This window comes from Haliotis rubra, unplaced genomic scaffold (genome assembly GCF_003918875.1).
Source record: "Haliotis rubra isolate DU_JTF1 unplaced genomic scaffold, ASM391887v1 Scf702, whole genome shotgun sequence".
In the NCBI taxonomy this organism is placed as follows: domain Eukaryota; kingdom Metazoa; phylum Mollusca; class Gastropoda; order Lepetellida; family Haliotidae; genus Haliotis; species Haliotis rubra.
In genome coordinates this window covers 145,787-163,778 of record NW_025767416.1, presented here as the reverse complement: position 1 = coordinate 163,778, position 17,992 = coordinate 145,787, and the positions used below count along the sequence as shown (strand labels likewise).

Genomic DNA, 17,992 nt, shown 5'->3' with positions numbered 1-17,992 from the left:
TGTACAGTAGCGCCAACACAAACCAATAAACCAAGACTCACTCGGTCAGGGTGGCAGGACACTGTCCACTGGAGAACAGTACGAAAAGCTTCGCACGATTGCGTGAATGTGACGAGCTGATAATGGCGATAAAAGCGCTTCTGGCGGCTCCAAATAGCGGCAGAGCAGATCTCTTCAATGGGGAGTGCCGATGCAAAAGCTTTTGATGCTGCTACTGCCCTGACCGAAAGTGAGCCTTCAACCCCTCAGGGAGGCTTGCCCTTAGCCTGATAAGCGCACAAATACACGATACTAGCCAGCCGAGACAAAGTTTGCTTGCTCAGCTGGCAGACCAGCCTCCCGGCCACCGTAACAACAGAACAGCTGGGTACCCGTGCACGGATCCCCTGCGTCGCTTGATATAGACTTTGAGCCGCCTTACGGACATCCAACGGGTGAGTGCTCAGAGGAGTGGTCCCCGATGTGGAAGGCAGGGTAAGAGTAGGAAGTTCGATAGGAGCTGTCACATGGAAAGCGTGATCGACCTTCGGGTCGGTAAGCATCTGGGAGGCGAATACCGACACGATCCGCGTAGAAACACAGTCAGCCGGGTCGGACGACATAGCATGTATATCGCCGACTCTTCGACCAGATGTTACCGCCACCAGAAACACAGCTTCCAGGTCAACAACTGAATGGAAATAGCCGATAGGTGTGAGAAAGTGGGATCGGACAGCCAATCGAGCACGATCGACAAAATCCTAAGGTGGACTGGTTCGCCTGAGAGCAGGTCGAATCCGCCAGCCAGCCAGAAAGCCGCCAGACGAGAGGGTGCTGCCCCAGAAGAGCACCATCGACAGGGGTGTGAAAAGTGGAAATAGCGGTGGAGTAGCCGCTAATGGTCGGCCGCCAGGCCTTCTTCCAAACGAGCTTGCAAAAACTCCAATACCGGACTAAATCCGCAGAAAGGGATCTGCAATGCCCTTATCTGCAACACCAGCGCCAAGATAGCGGGACCACCTATCCTCATACTCGAACGCTTATCTAATCCCACCTCCAAGCCAGAATTGTGTCTGCAACTGCTGCAGGAATTCGCGCGCTCCTCGAGGTTAGACCTGACAGAGGCTAAGCCACCCACTGAATCTGGGTGGATTTGGGTGGGGCGCCCGCTCTGAGTGAGAATGTCCGGTCGCAAAGGTAATAGAACAGGAGGCTGAGCCAGAAACCTGAGAATTACCGAAACCAGCTCTGTGACGGCCAAAGCGTGCCAGTAGCACAAGTAGCCGAGCTGGCTGGGTGGACAGCTGTGAAAGGACACGGGAATGAGTGGTAATGGCGGAACGCCCAGAGCACTTTGCCCGTCCAATCCAACAGGAAGGCGCCGGCAGCAGCCAACGCCTCTGGTCCGGTATCCGAGAGCAGAACACGGAAGTCTGATGCGCCCCGCCCGACGCAAACAGATCCACCTCGAATCGAATTCCGCACAACTGGGAGATTACTGTGAATATCTGCCTGTCGAAAGCATCCATTGCAGGCGGGGCCAGGATCCGGGCGAGAGCCGCGATCTGCTCGCGACGCTCTCCAGCCCCGGAGATAAACAGGAGTACCTGACAATCGCATCTGGTCGCCTCCAGAGGAGAAAGTCCCACGCTTCCCGAGGAGCGCTGGGGACACCGCGGCCTCCCTGCTTCAGGATGTACCGACATGGTCAGTCTGGTTGTCTAACTGAAGACGGACTACCTGGCCACGGACATGCTCTCTGAAGCCTTCGAATACCAACCGCACAGCTCTCAGCTCCAACACGTTGATGTGAAGGTGAGCCCCGCTTCGACCAGAGTCCGAAGCCGACAGACTGCTACCAGAACGCCCCAGCCCGTGAGGGACGATCTGTCTGAACTGTGAGAGCTGGCGTCGATTTCCAAGGGAACCCCTGGTGAGATTCCGACATTTGTCCACCACTGAAGGTGAGGTGTCAACCACTGGGGACTGTGAGACTGCGCTCCAGATCCTCCGCGGTGAGTCCACAGCCGAGCCAAAGCTTGCTGTATGGGGACGATCTCTCAACCGCCCACACTACAGAGATCGCCGCCGCCATATGGCTCCAGTAGACGGAGCCAAGTCCGCGCTGGTGCCTGGGGCTGGGAGAGGAATAAGAAGATACCATCTCCTAAATCCTGGTGACCCGGTCGGGCGACAAGGAAACGAGATCCTTGTTCGCTTGGAATCAAGGCCCAAGAAAACCAAGTCCTGGGTGGGTACCAGGTCGGATTTCTTGAGGTTGATGATCCACCCTCGAAGTTAGAATGTCTATCACTGTGTGAGTAGCATCTTGACTCTCTGGCTGGCTGTGTTAGTGCTCCGAGCAACCAGTCGCTCAGGTAGGTAAGGGTAACAACGCCTTTCCTTGCGAGCGGAAGCTAGGGTAGCTGGGACTAACATGAGCTTGGTGAACACCCTTGGGGCAGTCGATATGCCGAAGGGGAGCACCCTGAATTAGTAATACATCCCGGCCGTGTTAAGAGAACCGGAGGTACTGCTTGAACGAGGGATGTATGGGCACATGCAGATACGCGATTCCTTGTGGGTCGATTGACGTGGAGCCAATCGCCGGGCTGAACAGATGAGATCACCGAAGCGCAGTGTCTCCATCTTGAAGGATGGTACTTGAGCATGTGATTCAACCCTTGAGGTTGAGAATCGGACGGAACCCGCCGCCTTTCGGACGAGGAAGTACGCGGAGTAAAATCCGCCCTTTCCTTCCGGTGGAATGCGCCGATGCGGACTTGTCCAGCAGAGCCTGAACTTGCCAGGGCAATATGTCCGCCCTGGCCTGGCATGACGGCACCGAGTGCGTCGTATGCGGTGAAGTCGGGCGACCTCGCCCACAGTGGGAGATGGCCTATGCTGACCGTGGCTAGCAGCACCTGCTTGTTGGTAGCCTTCTCCCATTCCGCAGGAATAGAGAGAGGCTGCCTCCCACTGGGATATGGGGTAGGAGCTGCGTGTAGACCCTGGCATGCGAGCTGACTGGGTGTGACACGGCTTGAGCGACAGCCTGTTGGGTTAACGGGGAGGTCGGGCAGACCTCCCCGCCCAGCAGGCTGGGAGCTAGTCGGGGACTGCTCCTTGCCCCTACCCCTTGGCGATCCTACTCCTCCGCCTACCTACCAAGCGGCCGGCCAGCCGGCAGACTCGGGTGTAGGCTGCACCCCGCGGAGGAAGGTGGCACGGAGCCTGGGCCAGACACCCGCTGGTGCTCCAACAAGGCCTTAGAATCCTTGAAGGAGGTAGCTGCAGCGGCAGCCTCCCCGTGATGACCTGCTGGGCCCCTGGAAAGAGGGTCACCCCAGACGGAAGGAGAGCCAGCAAGGTTCTGCTGTGTTGCTGCCGAAAGTACCTAGACGCCGACAGCCACAGCCCGCGCGATCCCCATGACTGGGCGCGACATCACCGGGGCCGACGCAGCAGACCGCCAAAGAGTCAGCGAGGTGAGCCTGAACTTCCGACAGCTGACGGAGTTGCAGCATTTTACGATACGCGCGACATGCGCCGCCAGCATGCCCCTCCGCCCCAGGGCCGACCTCTGAACCGAGGGAGAGAGGTAGGCCTCATGGACCACCACCCGCACCTGCTGCATCGCGCTCCGTAGACCTCCTCAGAGGTCTGCAGCGTGCGTCAGAGGGGATACCGCGCGAGGGCAAAAGGTGGAGTGAGGCTTCCTTGCCGAAGCAGCCGGAGCTGTTCGAGGAAGCCGAGCCTCCCCAGGGCGACGGAAGTGAAAACACACTCGTCCCAACGATCGGTAACAACGAACAGGGAATCCTCCCCTGCTGGTAGTAGCGCGCGACGAAGTTCAGGTAAGTCAAACCTTACTGGGTACCAGACAAGAGGGGGATCGACCACGCCCCATGACCAACGATGGCAGAATGCGGAGCTGCGCTCTGTGAGGGTTGCCTAGGGGCAAACGCCTGCGCCAGGCAAGCGGAACTCAGTCGAGAGTCCACGCTAACCAGCAGGCACCGCTGCCTGGGGTAGGCCCTCGCAATTCTCTGCCGGACCTCCCGCAAGGCGAAGCAAAACGAAAGCCGCCGGCCAGGCTCTCGACCTCCCCTAAGCTCCATTGCCTCGGCGTCCCGAGCCCGAAGTCAGAGGCTGGGTCTCCTCCGTAAGAGGACCCTAACCCCGACCCGACCGGTGGACTGCCTAGCTAGGCACCACAGGAAGGAGGAGAACAGACAGACTGCTCCACGCCAGCGCCAGCCGGGCGCATGCGGACTCCCGTCCCGAGACGCTGGAGGCAGGCCAGGCAGAACTGGTGCCTCGCCTCTCATGGGGGCTGGTGTGCGCTAGGACCGGAATACCAGGAATACTCAACGGCCCAAGCGCCAAGCTCCGAGAGGGACTGGGAGCACCTCCCTCTCCTCGAGCAGCCGAGGCGTCGGATCCGGCCAGAGGCAACGGATCTAGCAGACGCCAAGGCCGAGGGATCGAGCCGAGCCCGGCGATCCCACCCTCGACTCTCCGCCCCGTCCGAGGCAGTGGGTGAGGAACTCCTGGCGGAGACCTCCAACCGACTCCACGAATCGAAGGACTTCATTGAGTCCATCTGCTTCTGAAACATCGACTCCATCATAGACATGTCAAAACCACTCAGGTGGTAGGAGAGGGAAGGGCCACGGGATTTTTTCCTTTTTTGACGCCCGCTTAGATTTTGACGGGGAACCTGCGTCAGGTCCCCCCTCCCGCCTCCATCATCGCGCGGTAAAACAGGGTGAACGGGCCGCCGCCTCTTCTGTGCCCGGGGAAAAGGCCAGACAAATTGAACATGTATCAGCCACATGGCCCGTCTTCTTCCAGACAGGCCACGATTGGGAGTGATCATCAGCCGGGAATACTTCCCCCACAGACCGAACAACAGGTAAAAAGCCTGAAACAAACACGTAAAACATGTTAGTTAACTTGTGGCCAGAAGCAGAGAAACCACGAGAAAACATTGAAAACTACGTGAAGGTTACCAATGAAAGTAATAGTTGGTTTAAAAACGCGCCAATGTCGACGCACGCTAAACTTCCCGCCATGGCAGAGCAACTTCGTAAACATCGAAAGGTTTGCGTGTTTTGATAGTACTTATACAAAGTCACAATTGTGAAAACAACCACTGTAAGGCTTTACTGTTATTGTTTTAGACAAATAAAAACCAAACATACAGGTGGTGTCTCAGACATCTTAAAATACAGCCGCCGATCGGCTCATGAAAGGTAATCACAACGAACGTCTGTTCAGGGCCGTGACAGCAGAAGGAATGATGATACGGGTCTAGGAGCCTACCCAGTTGGTGCGCATGCGCTAAGGGAGGTAACTCCGTGAGGTAGGGTCCGTATAATAAATAAAAGAGTTTATTTATTGTACAATCTTTTTATTCAAAAAACATTGATACAACTGTCACAGGACATTTTTCAGCCGGAAAATGCATAATATGTACCCCAAGGACGATCTCTCTGAAAAAGAATTACACTGCACTCAGCAGTATTCCTGTCCGGACTAGACAATTCAGTGATCAACAGCATGAGCATCGATATATGTGATTGGGATACAATGACATGTGTCAACCAAGTCAGCAAGCTGACCACCCAATCCCGTTAGTCGCCTCTTACGACAAGCATGGATTGCTGAGACCACATCTTCACAGGTCAAAATATATAATGAAGATTGGATCAATCATGCTGCCCCACTAAAAAATGACTGATAATGATCAACGAGCCTACCTGACTGACGAGGGTCTGTGAGCCGTTGAGGGCCGACACCAGAGGGTCCATCAACATGGGCAGATATGGCAGCAATGAGGACAGACGGACGGGGACTGTCAGACAAAGCTCCACAAATAGATCTTTCATGTGCTGGCGATGAAGGCCACTCTGCAGGCTATTCAAGCCTAGAAAAGAAAACAAACTGGTTCTAAGGCAAAATCCATTATGTTGGCATCAAAACATGTATTATACTGTGAATCTAATAAGGTTAAAGATACAACCAATAGTGTGGGGCTGCATTGATGTTAAGTCTTCTGGAAATTATACATTGTAAAGCAGCTCTAAATCATTGTCCAGGTGGATGCTGCAATCTTACAGTACACGTGTGGAATCAGGGTGATGAATGGGCCCCAGGTCTTCCAGTAAAACCCACTAACTGCATTTAATGAAAACGGCCATTATTGAGGAATTAGCTCAATGCATATTTACAACTTATTGCAAATAATTAACGTTATAATTGCACTGAAATAAGACACGATATTATAAAAATCCCAATTTTGACATGTTTCCCAGTTTACCTGCTAAGAGAACTTAGTTTGGAAACTTGTACATCTCAACAGGATTAATCTACCAATCAAAAAAAAACTATTCTAAAGCAGATCTTGGTCATTTTACTGGAATATTTTGGTGCATGATGCCCAAGGAAAGTTACAATACATGTGTATTATCAAGTTCCTAAATCCTCATCCCCACGCCATAATTACTGGATTTCCATTGTCCAAATGTTTACCTTGAAGGAGGTTCGGAAGCAAGGGAAGGAACTCCTGGTACAATAGATCGTGACTTCCGCCGCCAATGGAGCGGAACAGCGCTCTCAGCAACAGGAAGTAGTTGTAGGGCTCCTTGGCGCTCATGGCCAGCTCCATTGACTGGTTGACGATGGTGTGCAGATGAGGCTGGACAAAGCAGAGTTACACACATCAAGTGTCGACAGATCCCTTTATACGTAACAAGCTTTAACATGTTGAAGGATGAAATGGGGATTGGATGGCTGAGGCAGAGTTACATTGCAGAGAGTCTCTGGATGGATGGGTAGTGTGTAGGTGGGTGGAATATAGATAGATGGACGAATGGGTGTTTGGGTGAGTGGACGTCGGAAGGAGGATGGATGGGTGGATGGATAGATGGATGGACTGACTGACTGACTGAGTTTGGTTTTACGCCGCTTTTAGCAATATTCCAGCAACATCACGGTGGGGGACACCAGAAATGGGCTTCACAAATTGTACCCATGTGGGATTCGGAACCGGTCTTGGATGGATGAGCCAGCGCTTTAACCACTAGGCTACCCAACCACCGCCCCCTGAAGATGGATGGATGTATAGGTGGGCAGAGGATGGGTGGACAGATGACTAGGTGGATGGATAGAAGATGGACGGGTAGGTGGGTTGGTAGAGGATGGATGAATGGGTGGGTGGGTGGAATAAGGATGGAAAGAAAGGTGGATTGGTGGATGGATGGATGAGGAAGAGATAGGTTACCTTCAACATTTGTTCATTTTCTGCAGCAAACAGGGACACAGAGCCAAACACCAGCTTGAACAGCTTCAGGTACAAGTTGGAACGCTCCATGTTGGCTGAAAAAACCCACATAAATATCGCTTGCATATATGGAAGGATAACATGGTTTCCAAAACATAGTTGGGTGTACGAAAAATAACACAGATATACAAAGGCGGCGCAAGTGTGCGACTCTGGACAAGACAAACCAGTGATGGACATCACGAGCACAGATCAATACAACTGCACAATGACCTGCATTAACCTGATCAGTGAGCCAGCCTCGCCACCTGTCCCTGTTAACTGCCTCTTACAACAAGCAGAAGAAGTTGCTGAAGGCCGATTCTACACACAGGAGCATAATTACTGTGATGATAGTAAACACCTACAATCAATTTTCCAGTTGAAATGTTCAGATTTGTATTAAATGTGTCATTAGGTCAACACATATTTTGAGTTTAAATAACAGAGAGAAGTCTTATATATATATAAAGTCTCATTGCTCACATCCCATGTCCTCCAATCTGGCAAGCAGGTATTCCACAAGAATTGTCGCAAATGTTGCCGACGTCTGAAGATTAGCCAAGAATGAGTTGGCGACAATCTGAAATCAACAACAAATACACAGGTGAGTGAGTGAGTGAGTGAGTGAGTCAGGAATAATGTCACCTGGAAGAGTATTGCAGTTAATAGTGTGTTGGCTTAATGTGGGAAGAAAGCCCAATGTGATGCAGGTATCAGAGTTTTACCATTAGGGTGGAGCCCACCAGTATAGGTTATGGTGTTGACACACCTAGAAACGTAATCAGAGCAAACTCGGGTTTTGAACCCACAATAATGTGGCTCATGTGCCCAAGGGAGACAACTCTAAACCACACAAGGTGGCACAAAAAGAACAGGGCCACCCATGCCTCTTGTCTGTATACTGTTTATAAACTAGCAACAGTTTGCTTGTTTCAATAACTCATCAGCATCCCTAGATATAGAAAATTCTATTCAAACTATATGGCCTTGTGTGGCCCCTAAGAAGCTGACCGCCTGTTGAGCTTACCTGCAGGGCGTAGTTGTTGTGAATCCTCTCCACCATATACTGAAACAGAAGCACCCATTTGCAACAAACTGAATATTCGCCGTTACGTATCACTGCAAAGTTTTCTAAAAACAGTATAATTTTATGTTAAAGAGATTGTGAATTCATGATGCATTTACCCTTAGCTATAGAATTACTAAATAGACAAAATCAACCCTATAACAAAGTAAATACAATACAATCTCTAAATGTGTATTTATGAGTAACACATTATCATACAGAAATCAAATTTCAAATGATAGTTCGTTTACGTTCAAAATGTCATTGAGATGCACACCCAGATACTGTAATGTTTGGGTCTAAAGAGACTTAAGTGAGAAGAATCTACCTAGACAAGCTAACCATTCACAGTTTACCTCAATCACTGACGAGAAGATTTCCTTGAAGGTGATAGGACTCATCATTGTGAACTGAAAAACAAACAAACAAATATATTCTCATCAACTCTACCTCTGTTGTCTGTACCTCATGGATAGCCCAAGTCAAGTTTGTCTAATATTACCTGAGGTGATATCAATGTGTTCTAGAGCATTGTACTAATATGACGATGTACATACACACGTGTGTGTGTGTGTGTGTGCGTGCGTGCACATGCATGCATGAATATGGATACACCCCCACCCACTACAGACATTTTACACAGATTTATAAGATGACCAGTCTTACACCCTTACAAGATTAACAAGAATCATTGTGTCTTTATGCCTTGAGATATGATGCTGAGAGTAATGAAACACATTCCAGTTCAAACTCACGAACACCTCGAACTAGAATGTTAACAGTATCCTAAAGGGCAGGACAATTTCCGACTGTATCATGTCTCATATGATAAGGTTTAGCTGAATATATTAGAACCAAACAAATTTGTCGTAGTTGAAGCTGATATCTTTGCCATAAATGAAAGGTTGGAAGTGTTTTTCAAGTCAATACTTAGCACAACAACGACCATTAGTCCATGTCAAAGTTCACTTTTCGTGCTTTGTCATATTTAAGGTATTTTACAGATGTCCCATCAGAGTCCTTTTATGTAAAATGATAAGAAAATGAAAGTCATATCAAAACTCACAACTCCTGCGAAATGTTCCAATACTTCCTTCTCCTCCTTGGTGCGGACAGTCTGCACACTGTAACAGACAACAGAGCACCATCAACGCTATGTCTGCTGAATAGTGAATATGGAAACAAACCACACCCGCTGATAGCTGATAGTTTCACTATGATCAGGTGTTGGCTTTGATGGAGATTGAAACTAAGGAAAGTGTCTAACATGGGAGATGGTGGTTAGAATGTTGAACATGAGGCTACGAAATACAATAAGAACTTCATGCCTGATTTTTATAGCAACATGCCTTAAACTAATGGAAGCCAGGAGAAAGTAGAGATAAAACAAGCATTGTCACTAAGGTGACATAATCCCCCACTGCAAATTATCAAATCAAACTCATAAAGTAATGAAAGTTTAAGATGAAGTTAAATGTCAACACAAACAATATCTTGCTCTTTAGTTGTTCAAACACACACATATTTTCAAGACTGACTTTGACCTTGACATGAATGTCATAGTGTATGAAATATGCAAAACTAGTACTAAAGAAAGTGCTTATTGAAAAACATTCAAGGGAGGTCTTGAAAGTCTATGAAGAAAATCCACTGAACCGTTCTTAAAATATCTTGCTGTCAATTCAGGTTAACATTCTGAAATCTTCAAAGTGTCTCTGTGACCTTGAAAATTAAGTGAAGGTCACCAAAATCGACTGGGCCCTGCGCCTTCCCTGGATAAAGCTTGGTGTTAAATATGAAGAAAATCCAGGAAACGGTTCTTGAGATAGCTTAACGTGCAGGTTAACATGCTGAAATCTTCAAAGTGTCGCCATGACCTTGAAAATTACTTGAAGGTCACCAAAATCGACTGGGCCCTGCGCCTTCCCTAGATAAAGCTTGGTATTGAATATGAAGGAAATCCAGTGAACGGTTCTTGAGATAGTTTAACATGCAGGTAAAACGTGAAAGTCCCCTTGTGACCTTGAAATGAAGGTCAAGGTCACCAAACCTGACTTGGACCTTTCTTATAGTGTGATGAACCTAGGTACCAAATATGAAAAGAAGCTAGAGAACGGTTCTTAAGAAATTCCAATTCGTACGGACGGACGGACGGAGCCTAATACTATATTTTCATTAAAAAAATCAGTCAAACTATTAGTTTCCACAAAGTAAGCTCACACTGCAGGTCTGATGAAAGCCTGTCCTGTAGAATTCACATTGACCGTGTAGATGTCCAGAGCCTCCAGCGCGTACTTGACCAGCCGGACATACACCAATGTCTCCTTGGACTGGAACTGCTTGTTCTGCAGCAGGCTGGTGTCCGCTGGTGGAGTGAGTGAGTGAGTTAAGATTAATGCCGTCTCAAGCACATACAAACATGAAGTTCATTTTCTTTGACTTTTTCGACAGTAAAGTACATATATCTAATTGATATTAATCTGAAATAAACAGAACAGTTAAAGTAAACACAAATTTAGTTTTATAATTTGACTTTTTTTAAAAGAACTTGATCTAAATAATAAGCATCATGGCTTTTGTCTCTTTGACGACATGACTAGTGCCAACTGTGTACTCACTACACGAGTAGTGTCTAGGAAATTAATATCTGAACTGAGATAATTAGTTTGATTGATTACTTAATTGTATTCCATGAGTGCTTTGCTGCAACGGTCAATGTCTCCTTGCCATATGCCAATATTAACACGCAAACACCTTCATTACACCTACCATTTCCTATAGCCTTGCAAGACAGCACCCCCCATGTGATGGTCTTCACCCCACAGACCAGGGTCTTCACTAGACTGCGGCAGTCAGCAACAGAGTACACGTTGTACTGACTGGGAGTGACGCCGAAGCGGTTTTGTGTCTGCAACATCATCAACGCATCACAAATAGCACATCACTGTTTCAGAACCTTTTCTGCCTCATTCTCAACCTCTAGCATCAGGCGAATTGATTAACTAGTTGTCCCCAGAATGAACAAACAATCTACACATGATGCATGATGTCTCTCAAGTGTGTGTAAGTTTTTCATGTGAAGGTGATAAGACTTTTGGGCTTCTCAAGTTCAATTTAGACATCAGTCTAAGGAACTTTCGTGAATCACTTTGACAAAGGCATTTCAATTGCAGACAACTTTCTCCTTGGAAATGAGCTTTACCCCCAAAAAGATAAAAACAATCGTTCAACATTTTAAGCCAAAACCCAAGACCAGAAACATGTGAGGTGAGGTGAAATTGGGTTTAACGTCGTACTCGAGAATATTTCGCTCATATGACGACGTGCATGCCTGGTATGTGTATGTGCGGATGCTTGTACTAGCCCAGACTGAAACTGGGTTTATAGTGCTAGCCCACTGAGATACCATGCCGCAGTGAAGCATGAATACCCCACTCAGACACATTATACTGACTCCGAGCCGACCAGTCCTTGTTGTACCCATTAATGCCGAACGTCAGGTAGGGACCCAGAAACATGTGTTGCCACACAGATAACTGTACATGACACGTCCTGGGATACCGCAGACACACACTTCACATTGTAGTTACACTGCATGAACAACATACAAGAGATATGTGGTATCCTGCTACAACTAAACCACATTTACAATGGTGTAAACTTGGCTGGTTCACGTTACCTTGTTGGAGTCCTCTTTCTCTTTTGAAGACTCGGCAATGCTGGCGGCGAATGTTTTGTTCTCGTCTTTTGGTGTTTCTGGCAACCCTGGCTTCACCTCAATGGTGGCCTTCGTGTCCCCAGGTTTAATCTCTGCTGGAAGACTTGACGAGGAGGCGGCAGGAGTTGTAGTCTGTTGCTGGTGTTTGCTGTCAGATTGAAAAAGTTTGCCATGGGCTAAAGATGGTAGAGATGGTGAAGGAAAGGGTAGACATAGGGTAGTGTTCACGAATTCTGTTTCAAAGTAACAGGACATTGGGTCCTGTAAGTTTCAGATGTCTGTCTGACCCATTCAAAATTTACAGGACCCATAGAATAAAATTAAACACACATTTCAGATTTAACATTTCTCATAATTGGCATTGAAGTTATTAACAATCATAAGATTTATAAATGGCAAATAAGTGTCACATGTCACAACTTCAGTCAAAGTCATTGTGAAAAATACAGACACTGGGGCCGGCAGGTTGTGGACTTCTATCGGACCGTTGGCGAATCTGCCGGATTTGTCAGAGGGTCAGACGCTATTCGTGAACACTGATAGTGTAGAGATGAAAGACAGGAAAGGATAAACATACAGTAGATATGGTAGAGATAGAAAGGGACACAAGTCTGCACAGATCATTACAGTACCTGAGACAACAAGACACCCTCTTTGAAATGACAAAAGAGAATTGAAAGTCATGTTGGTTCACGTCTCTGACAGAATAGTGAGTTAGTGAGTTTAGTTTTACGCCGCACTCAGCAATATTCCAGATATATGGTGGCAGTCTCTGACAGAATACATCACAATACATCAACACATATAGACATTTTGAGATGACATTACATATTTGCATTGGAACCTTTGTTGCGAAGGTATTGTGTATTTCAACACGACTGAGTCAGATCCATGGGCTGTTTTTAAGAATTCCTGCAAAGTTTTCTTGAATCCTCACCATTTCTGGAGTATCTGGGGCAGCTGAACCGTTGCAATGGTCTTGAACTTCAGTACAAACACTTCCAGCATTCTCATCAGCAGTTCTCTCCCCTGAATAGGAATACACCAAGACATTATCAGTTCCTGTCAAACTCAGATTTCTGTATGAAAATACCTCACTTAATTAAACTGACCACAGCACTTGTCACACAATTTGAAAATCATGCAAGGAGTTCCTTATAAGCATTCAATGCTATCTGAATTAATGGTGAAGAAGAATACATAAGTTTGTATCAAATGTTGACTTTCAGAAACTATAATTGCTTGGCAAAATTAGTAAGAAAATGTTCAAAGCAAATTATTGAGAACAAAAAGTATGGTTGGCATGTTGCAAATGTAAAGCAATTCGAGAAGGTAACATGATGTACCTTACATGTTATCAGGGTACAGAGAATGTACCAGATTGGGTCTCAGCCAATCAGAAACTGACATATATGCCAGGGGTGGAAATAACCCATTGCCCGACGTCCAAGTCCATTGTTTTTTTCTGTCGGGCAAGCAAATTTATATATCATGCTGTACCGGTGTCCAGTTGACTTTCCAATGTTAATAATGTTGTTTATTTAAAAAATCAACAAGAAAACAGCCGGTATAGTGGAAAAATGATCAGGGCAAGTGATTTTACATGTGCCATTGTACCGGAGTACACTAGCAATTTTAAGGTTATTTCCACCCCTGTATGCGTAAGGTAAAACATATCACAGTGTCCTGCTCACATTGCCATTCTCCTGCTCGCTCTTCTGCCGGATACATTCGACCAGGTTGAGGAGCAGCTTGCAGGACATGGTCTGGATGCTGCTGGGCAGGGATTCGTCGTGGACGTTCTTCGAGAACAGGTTGACTGCCAGGGACAGGTCGTTCAGGGGCAGGGCGGACCTCACGTGGTGGACCAGGTCAGCCAGGGTGCTGTAGGCCAGGGGTCTGGGGAGAGGGGGATTGGCTACAGAATTGTTTTGATAACATCAACACTGGGTGTTTGTGTGTACATGTGTCTGTGGATATGTAAGTACAGGTGTCAGTACATGTGTCTGTGGATATGTAAGTACAGGTGTCAGTACATGTGTCTGTGGATGTCTGTGCATGTGTCTATGGATGTGTCTCTGCATGTGTCTATGGAAGTGTCTGTGCATGTGTCATTGGATGTGTCTGTGCATGTGTCAGTACATGTGTTTATGGAAGTGTCTGTGCAATTGTCTATGGATGTGTCAGTACATGTGTCTATGCATGTGTTTATGGAAGTGTCTGTGCATGTGTCTATGGATGTGCCTATGGATGTATCAGTACATGTGAATGTGTCTGTGAATGTTGCAATGGATGTGTCAATGCATGTGTCTATGGATGTGTCAATGCATGTGTCTATGGATGTGTCAGTACATGTGTCTGTGAATGTTTCTATGCATGTGTCTGGATGTGTCTATTCATGTGCCAGTGTATGTGTCAGTGAATGTTTCTATGCATGTGTCTATGCATGTGTCAGTGACTGTTTCTATGCATGTGTCTGGATGTGTCAGTGGATGTTTCAATGCATGTGTCTGTGGATGTGTCTATGCATGTGTCAGTGACTGTTTCTATGCATGTGTCTGGATGTGTCTATTCATGTGCCAGTGTATGTATCAGTGAATTTTTCTATGCATGTGTCAGTGACTGTTTCTATGCAAGTGTCTGGATGTGGCAGTGGATGTTTCAATGCATGTGTCTGTGGATGTATCTATGCATGTGTCTTTGAATGTGTCTATGCATGTGGCGATGCTTGTGTCTATGCTGGTGTCTGTGGATGTGTCTATGCATGAGTCAGTGTATGTGTCTGAGCATGTGTTCGTTGCCGTATGCCACACTTGGCAAAAGGGCAGTGAATGGTGACATGAACGATGGGGTCTACCACTGTCAATACAATATGAGACATAATATCATAAGACAAAGTATCCTGTGACATGTCATAAATAAACCATCCCTACTTTACCCATCATACACTGCCGCGAAAAGCTGCAAAATTGCTGACGCAGCATAAAGCAACTTTCACTCACTCACTCCCCAAAATACACAATATTACTAAAGCTTCTACCTTAGAGATTCGTGTGTGGTCCACCCTGAGCCAATCAGTGTATTCTCATCGAACAGCTTGTCAATACACGGCACAAACTCTGAAAGGCAAACACTCTCATTGTACTCCTGAACAAACACATTGCAACAGTGGGCACACCATTTGAAGCTATTGGTCATCTAAATTGAATTTCACACTGTTGCATTGGCTGTTAAATTTCCTAAATACAATTGGTAGTTTGTTCAGATATCCTGGTCGCGACACTACTGCTAAACAATATCTTATCACTAATGTTAAGATGCAACCCTATGAACAGATTTCATGCAAGTAAACAGGTTCATAAAAGATCGTGGTATATGGTGTGAATAATGATCCTCTCTTTACTGCTAAACAATATCTTATCACTAATGTTAAGATGCAACCCTATGAACAGATTTCATGCAAGTAAACAGGTTCATAAAAGATCGTGGTATATGGTGTGAATAATGATCCTCTCTTTACTGCTAAACAATATCTTATCCTAATGTTAAGATGCAACCCTATGAACAGATTTCATGCAAGTAAACAGGTTCATAAAAGATCGTGGTACATGGTGTGAATAATGACCCTCTCTTTACTGCTAGACAATATCTTATCACTAATGTTAAGATGCAACCCTATGAACAGATTTCATGCGCGTCAACAGGTTCATAAAAGATCGTGGTATATGGTGTGAATAATGACCCTCTCTTTACTGTGAGAATTTAGTCCATGTATTTGATTTTTTTAATACATTTGCATATTATTCATACAAATTAAGGAAGAAATTGAAAATGCTGCTTCTCATTTTAGCGATGTGATGTACTCACTGTTTCTGAGATCCGTGGAGAGGATGTGTCTGGCAGCTATCAACAGCTCCTTCCGAAGATGGGCCACTTCCTGTGGACACAGTGTCAGCAATCCCAGCAACCCCTGCACCATCTGCTGGGAGTGGTTATTTACCTGGCCCTGTAACCATAGCAACAACAACAGGTCAACCCAGGTGAGTGTCAATGAGTGAGTATGATATTACGCCGCTTTTAGCAATATTCCCACAGGGGACACCAGAAATGGGCTTCACACATTATACCCATGTGGGGAATCAAACCCGGGTCTTCGGCATGACGATCAAATGCTTTAACCACAAGGCTACCCCACCACCCCTCAACCCAGGTGATGATACATTACATTTTTAATCATTATGAAGTAATGCTAAATGTTAAAATTACTGCAAGGTTGTTTAAACCCTGGTTACAATACCATGCCACATCCCTGGTGTTACAGCCGCCAGACTACTTCCCAGATGGAAGGTGAGGTGAGGTGAAATTGGGTTTAACGTCGTGCTTGAGAATATTTCGCTCATATGACGACAGGCATGCGTGTGTATGTGTATGTGCGGCTGCTTGTACTAGCCCAGACTTAAGCTGGTTTTATAGTGCTAGCCCACTGAGATACCATGCCGCAGTGAAGCATGAATGCCCCACTCAGACACATTATACTGACTCCGAGCCGACCAGTCCTTGTTGTACCCATTAATGCCGAGCGCCAGACAGGGACCAACAAGTACCCTATTTTAACGTCTTTTGGTATGACGCGGTCGGGGATCGAACCCGCGACCTTCCGCTCTCCGGGCAGACGCTCTAACCACTACACCACGGAGGCGGTCTCCCAGATGGAACAACACATGTCTTGACCACTGTACCTGATATATGCGGATGATGTACGCCAGGAAGGAGAGTGTTTTGATCTGGGCTGCAATGAAGTCCACAAACACTTCTTTGTTGAAAGATGGGCTGGATCTGGAAAAACGAAGATTATCAAACCTCAATAACAGTTATTTCATTTCTCAATTTTTGTTTTCAAATTCAACGTGTCAATGAATGCAAGGAAACTCACATAACACCAGGGCTCGATTAAGTGCTTTGTTACTTGCACTAGTGCAACCTAATATTACAAAGTGCAACCTTGTTATTAGTCTAACTTGCACCAGGTGGAAGTCAATTTTTGAGTGGGTAAGCCTCTGAATATAACATCTGAATAATTCAATAGCATATTTCTTTCATTACATATTCCAATAAAAGCAGTGTAACTGGAAATGGGCTGGTGCAAGTAGGTTTTTATCTTAGGTTGCACCCAGTGCAAGTAAGTTAACATCTCTTAAATCGAGCCCTGAACACAATGTCTATTAAGATTCAACACAAACAGGATCTTATGTGAACAACGTAACAAACCACTGGATAAACTTTAATTACTCATATAGGAATATTCACAGTTCCTAGTAGCTATCAAGTTATTCTCAAATAAGGACTTGATAATGAGGAAGAATGTTTTACTCAAAATACCATGACCATAATTGTAAATGACAGGTTTGCCAATGCTGCTTTGTACTCCCTTCAGTTATATCTTGAGTTTCAGCTTCATGTGAGAAACAAGCCCGAGTGAGTGAGTTAGGTTTATACAGCTTTTAACAATATTCCAGCAAAATCACGGCAGGGGACAACAGAAATGGGCTTCACACATTGTACCAATGTGGGGAATCAAACCTGGACCGTTGGCGTGGCGGGTGAACACCTCAATCAATGGACTACCCCACCGCCCCGAGGCAAGTCTGAACTGATGCAGGTTTTGATGTTAACCACTTAGATGAAACACAAGAACAAAGATCCCAGATAACATTCGGACGTTGGCTCAACGTTGGCAATGTTGGCAAAAGCATTGCCAATGTTGGGCCAACGTCTGAATGCTATCTGGGGCATGGTGCTGACAAACCCCACAACAATCAGGGACTTCTTTGAGTGGCATTTTTAGAAGTTGGGAAGTACAATATAGAACAAACTTTATGGATAACAATCAGGGAGTACC

The 17,992-nt window shown here is 46.3% G+C and overlaps 1 protein-coding gene across 1 annotated transcript in view; it reads right to left on the bottom strand.

Annotated features, from left to right (window-relative positions):
• Nucleotides 1-17,992, bottom strand: part of LOC124258931 (transformation/transcription domain-associated protein-like) — a 105,368-nt gene that overhangs the window by 69,032 nt on the left and 18,344 nt on the right. Inside the window, 15 exon segments of the mRNA XM_046692991.1 lie at nt 5,745-5,911; nt 6,517-6,682; nt 7,268-7,362; nt 7,793-7,889; nt 8,337-8,375; nt 8,732-8,785; nt 9,442-9,499; nt 10,596-10,740; nt 11,145-11,283; nt 12,055-12,241; nt 13,031-13,122; nt 13,788-13,992; nt 15,134-15,212; nt 15,961-16,099; nt 16,833-16,929. Of these exon segments, the coding sequence (XP_046548947.1) occupies nt 5,745-5,911; nt 6,517-6,682; nt 7,268-7,362; nt 7,793-7,889; nt 8,337-8,375; nt 8,732-8,785; nt 9,442-9,499; nt 10,596-10,740; nt 11,145-11,283; nt 12,055-12,241; nt 13,031-13,122; nt 13,788-13,992; nt 15,134-15,212; nt 15,961-16,099; nt 16,833-16,929 (1,759 nt within the window).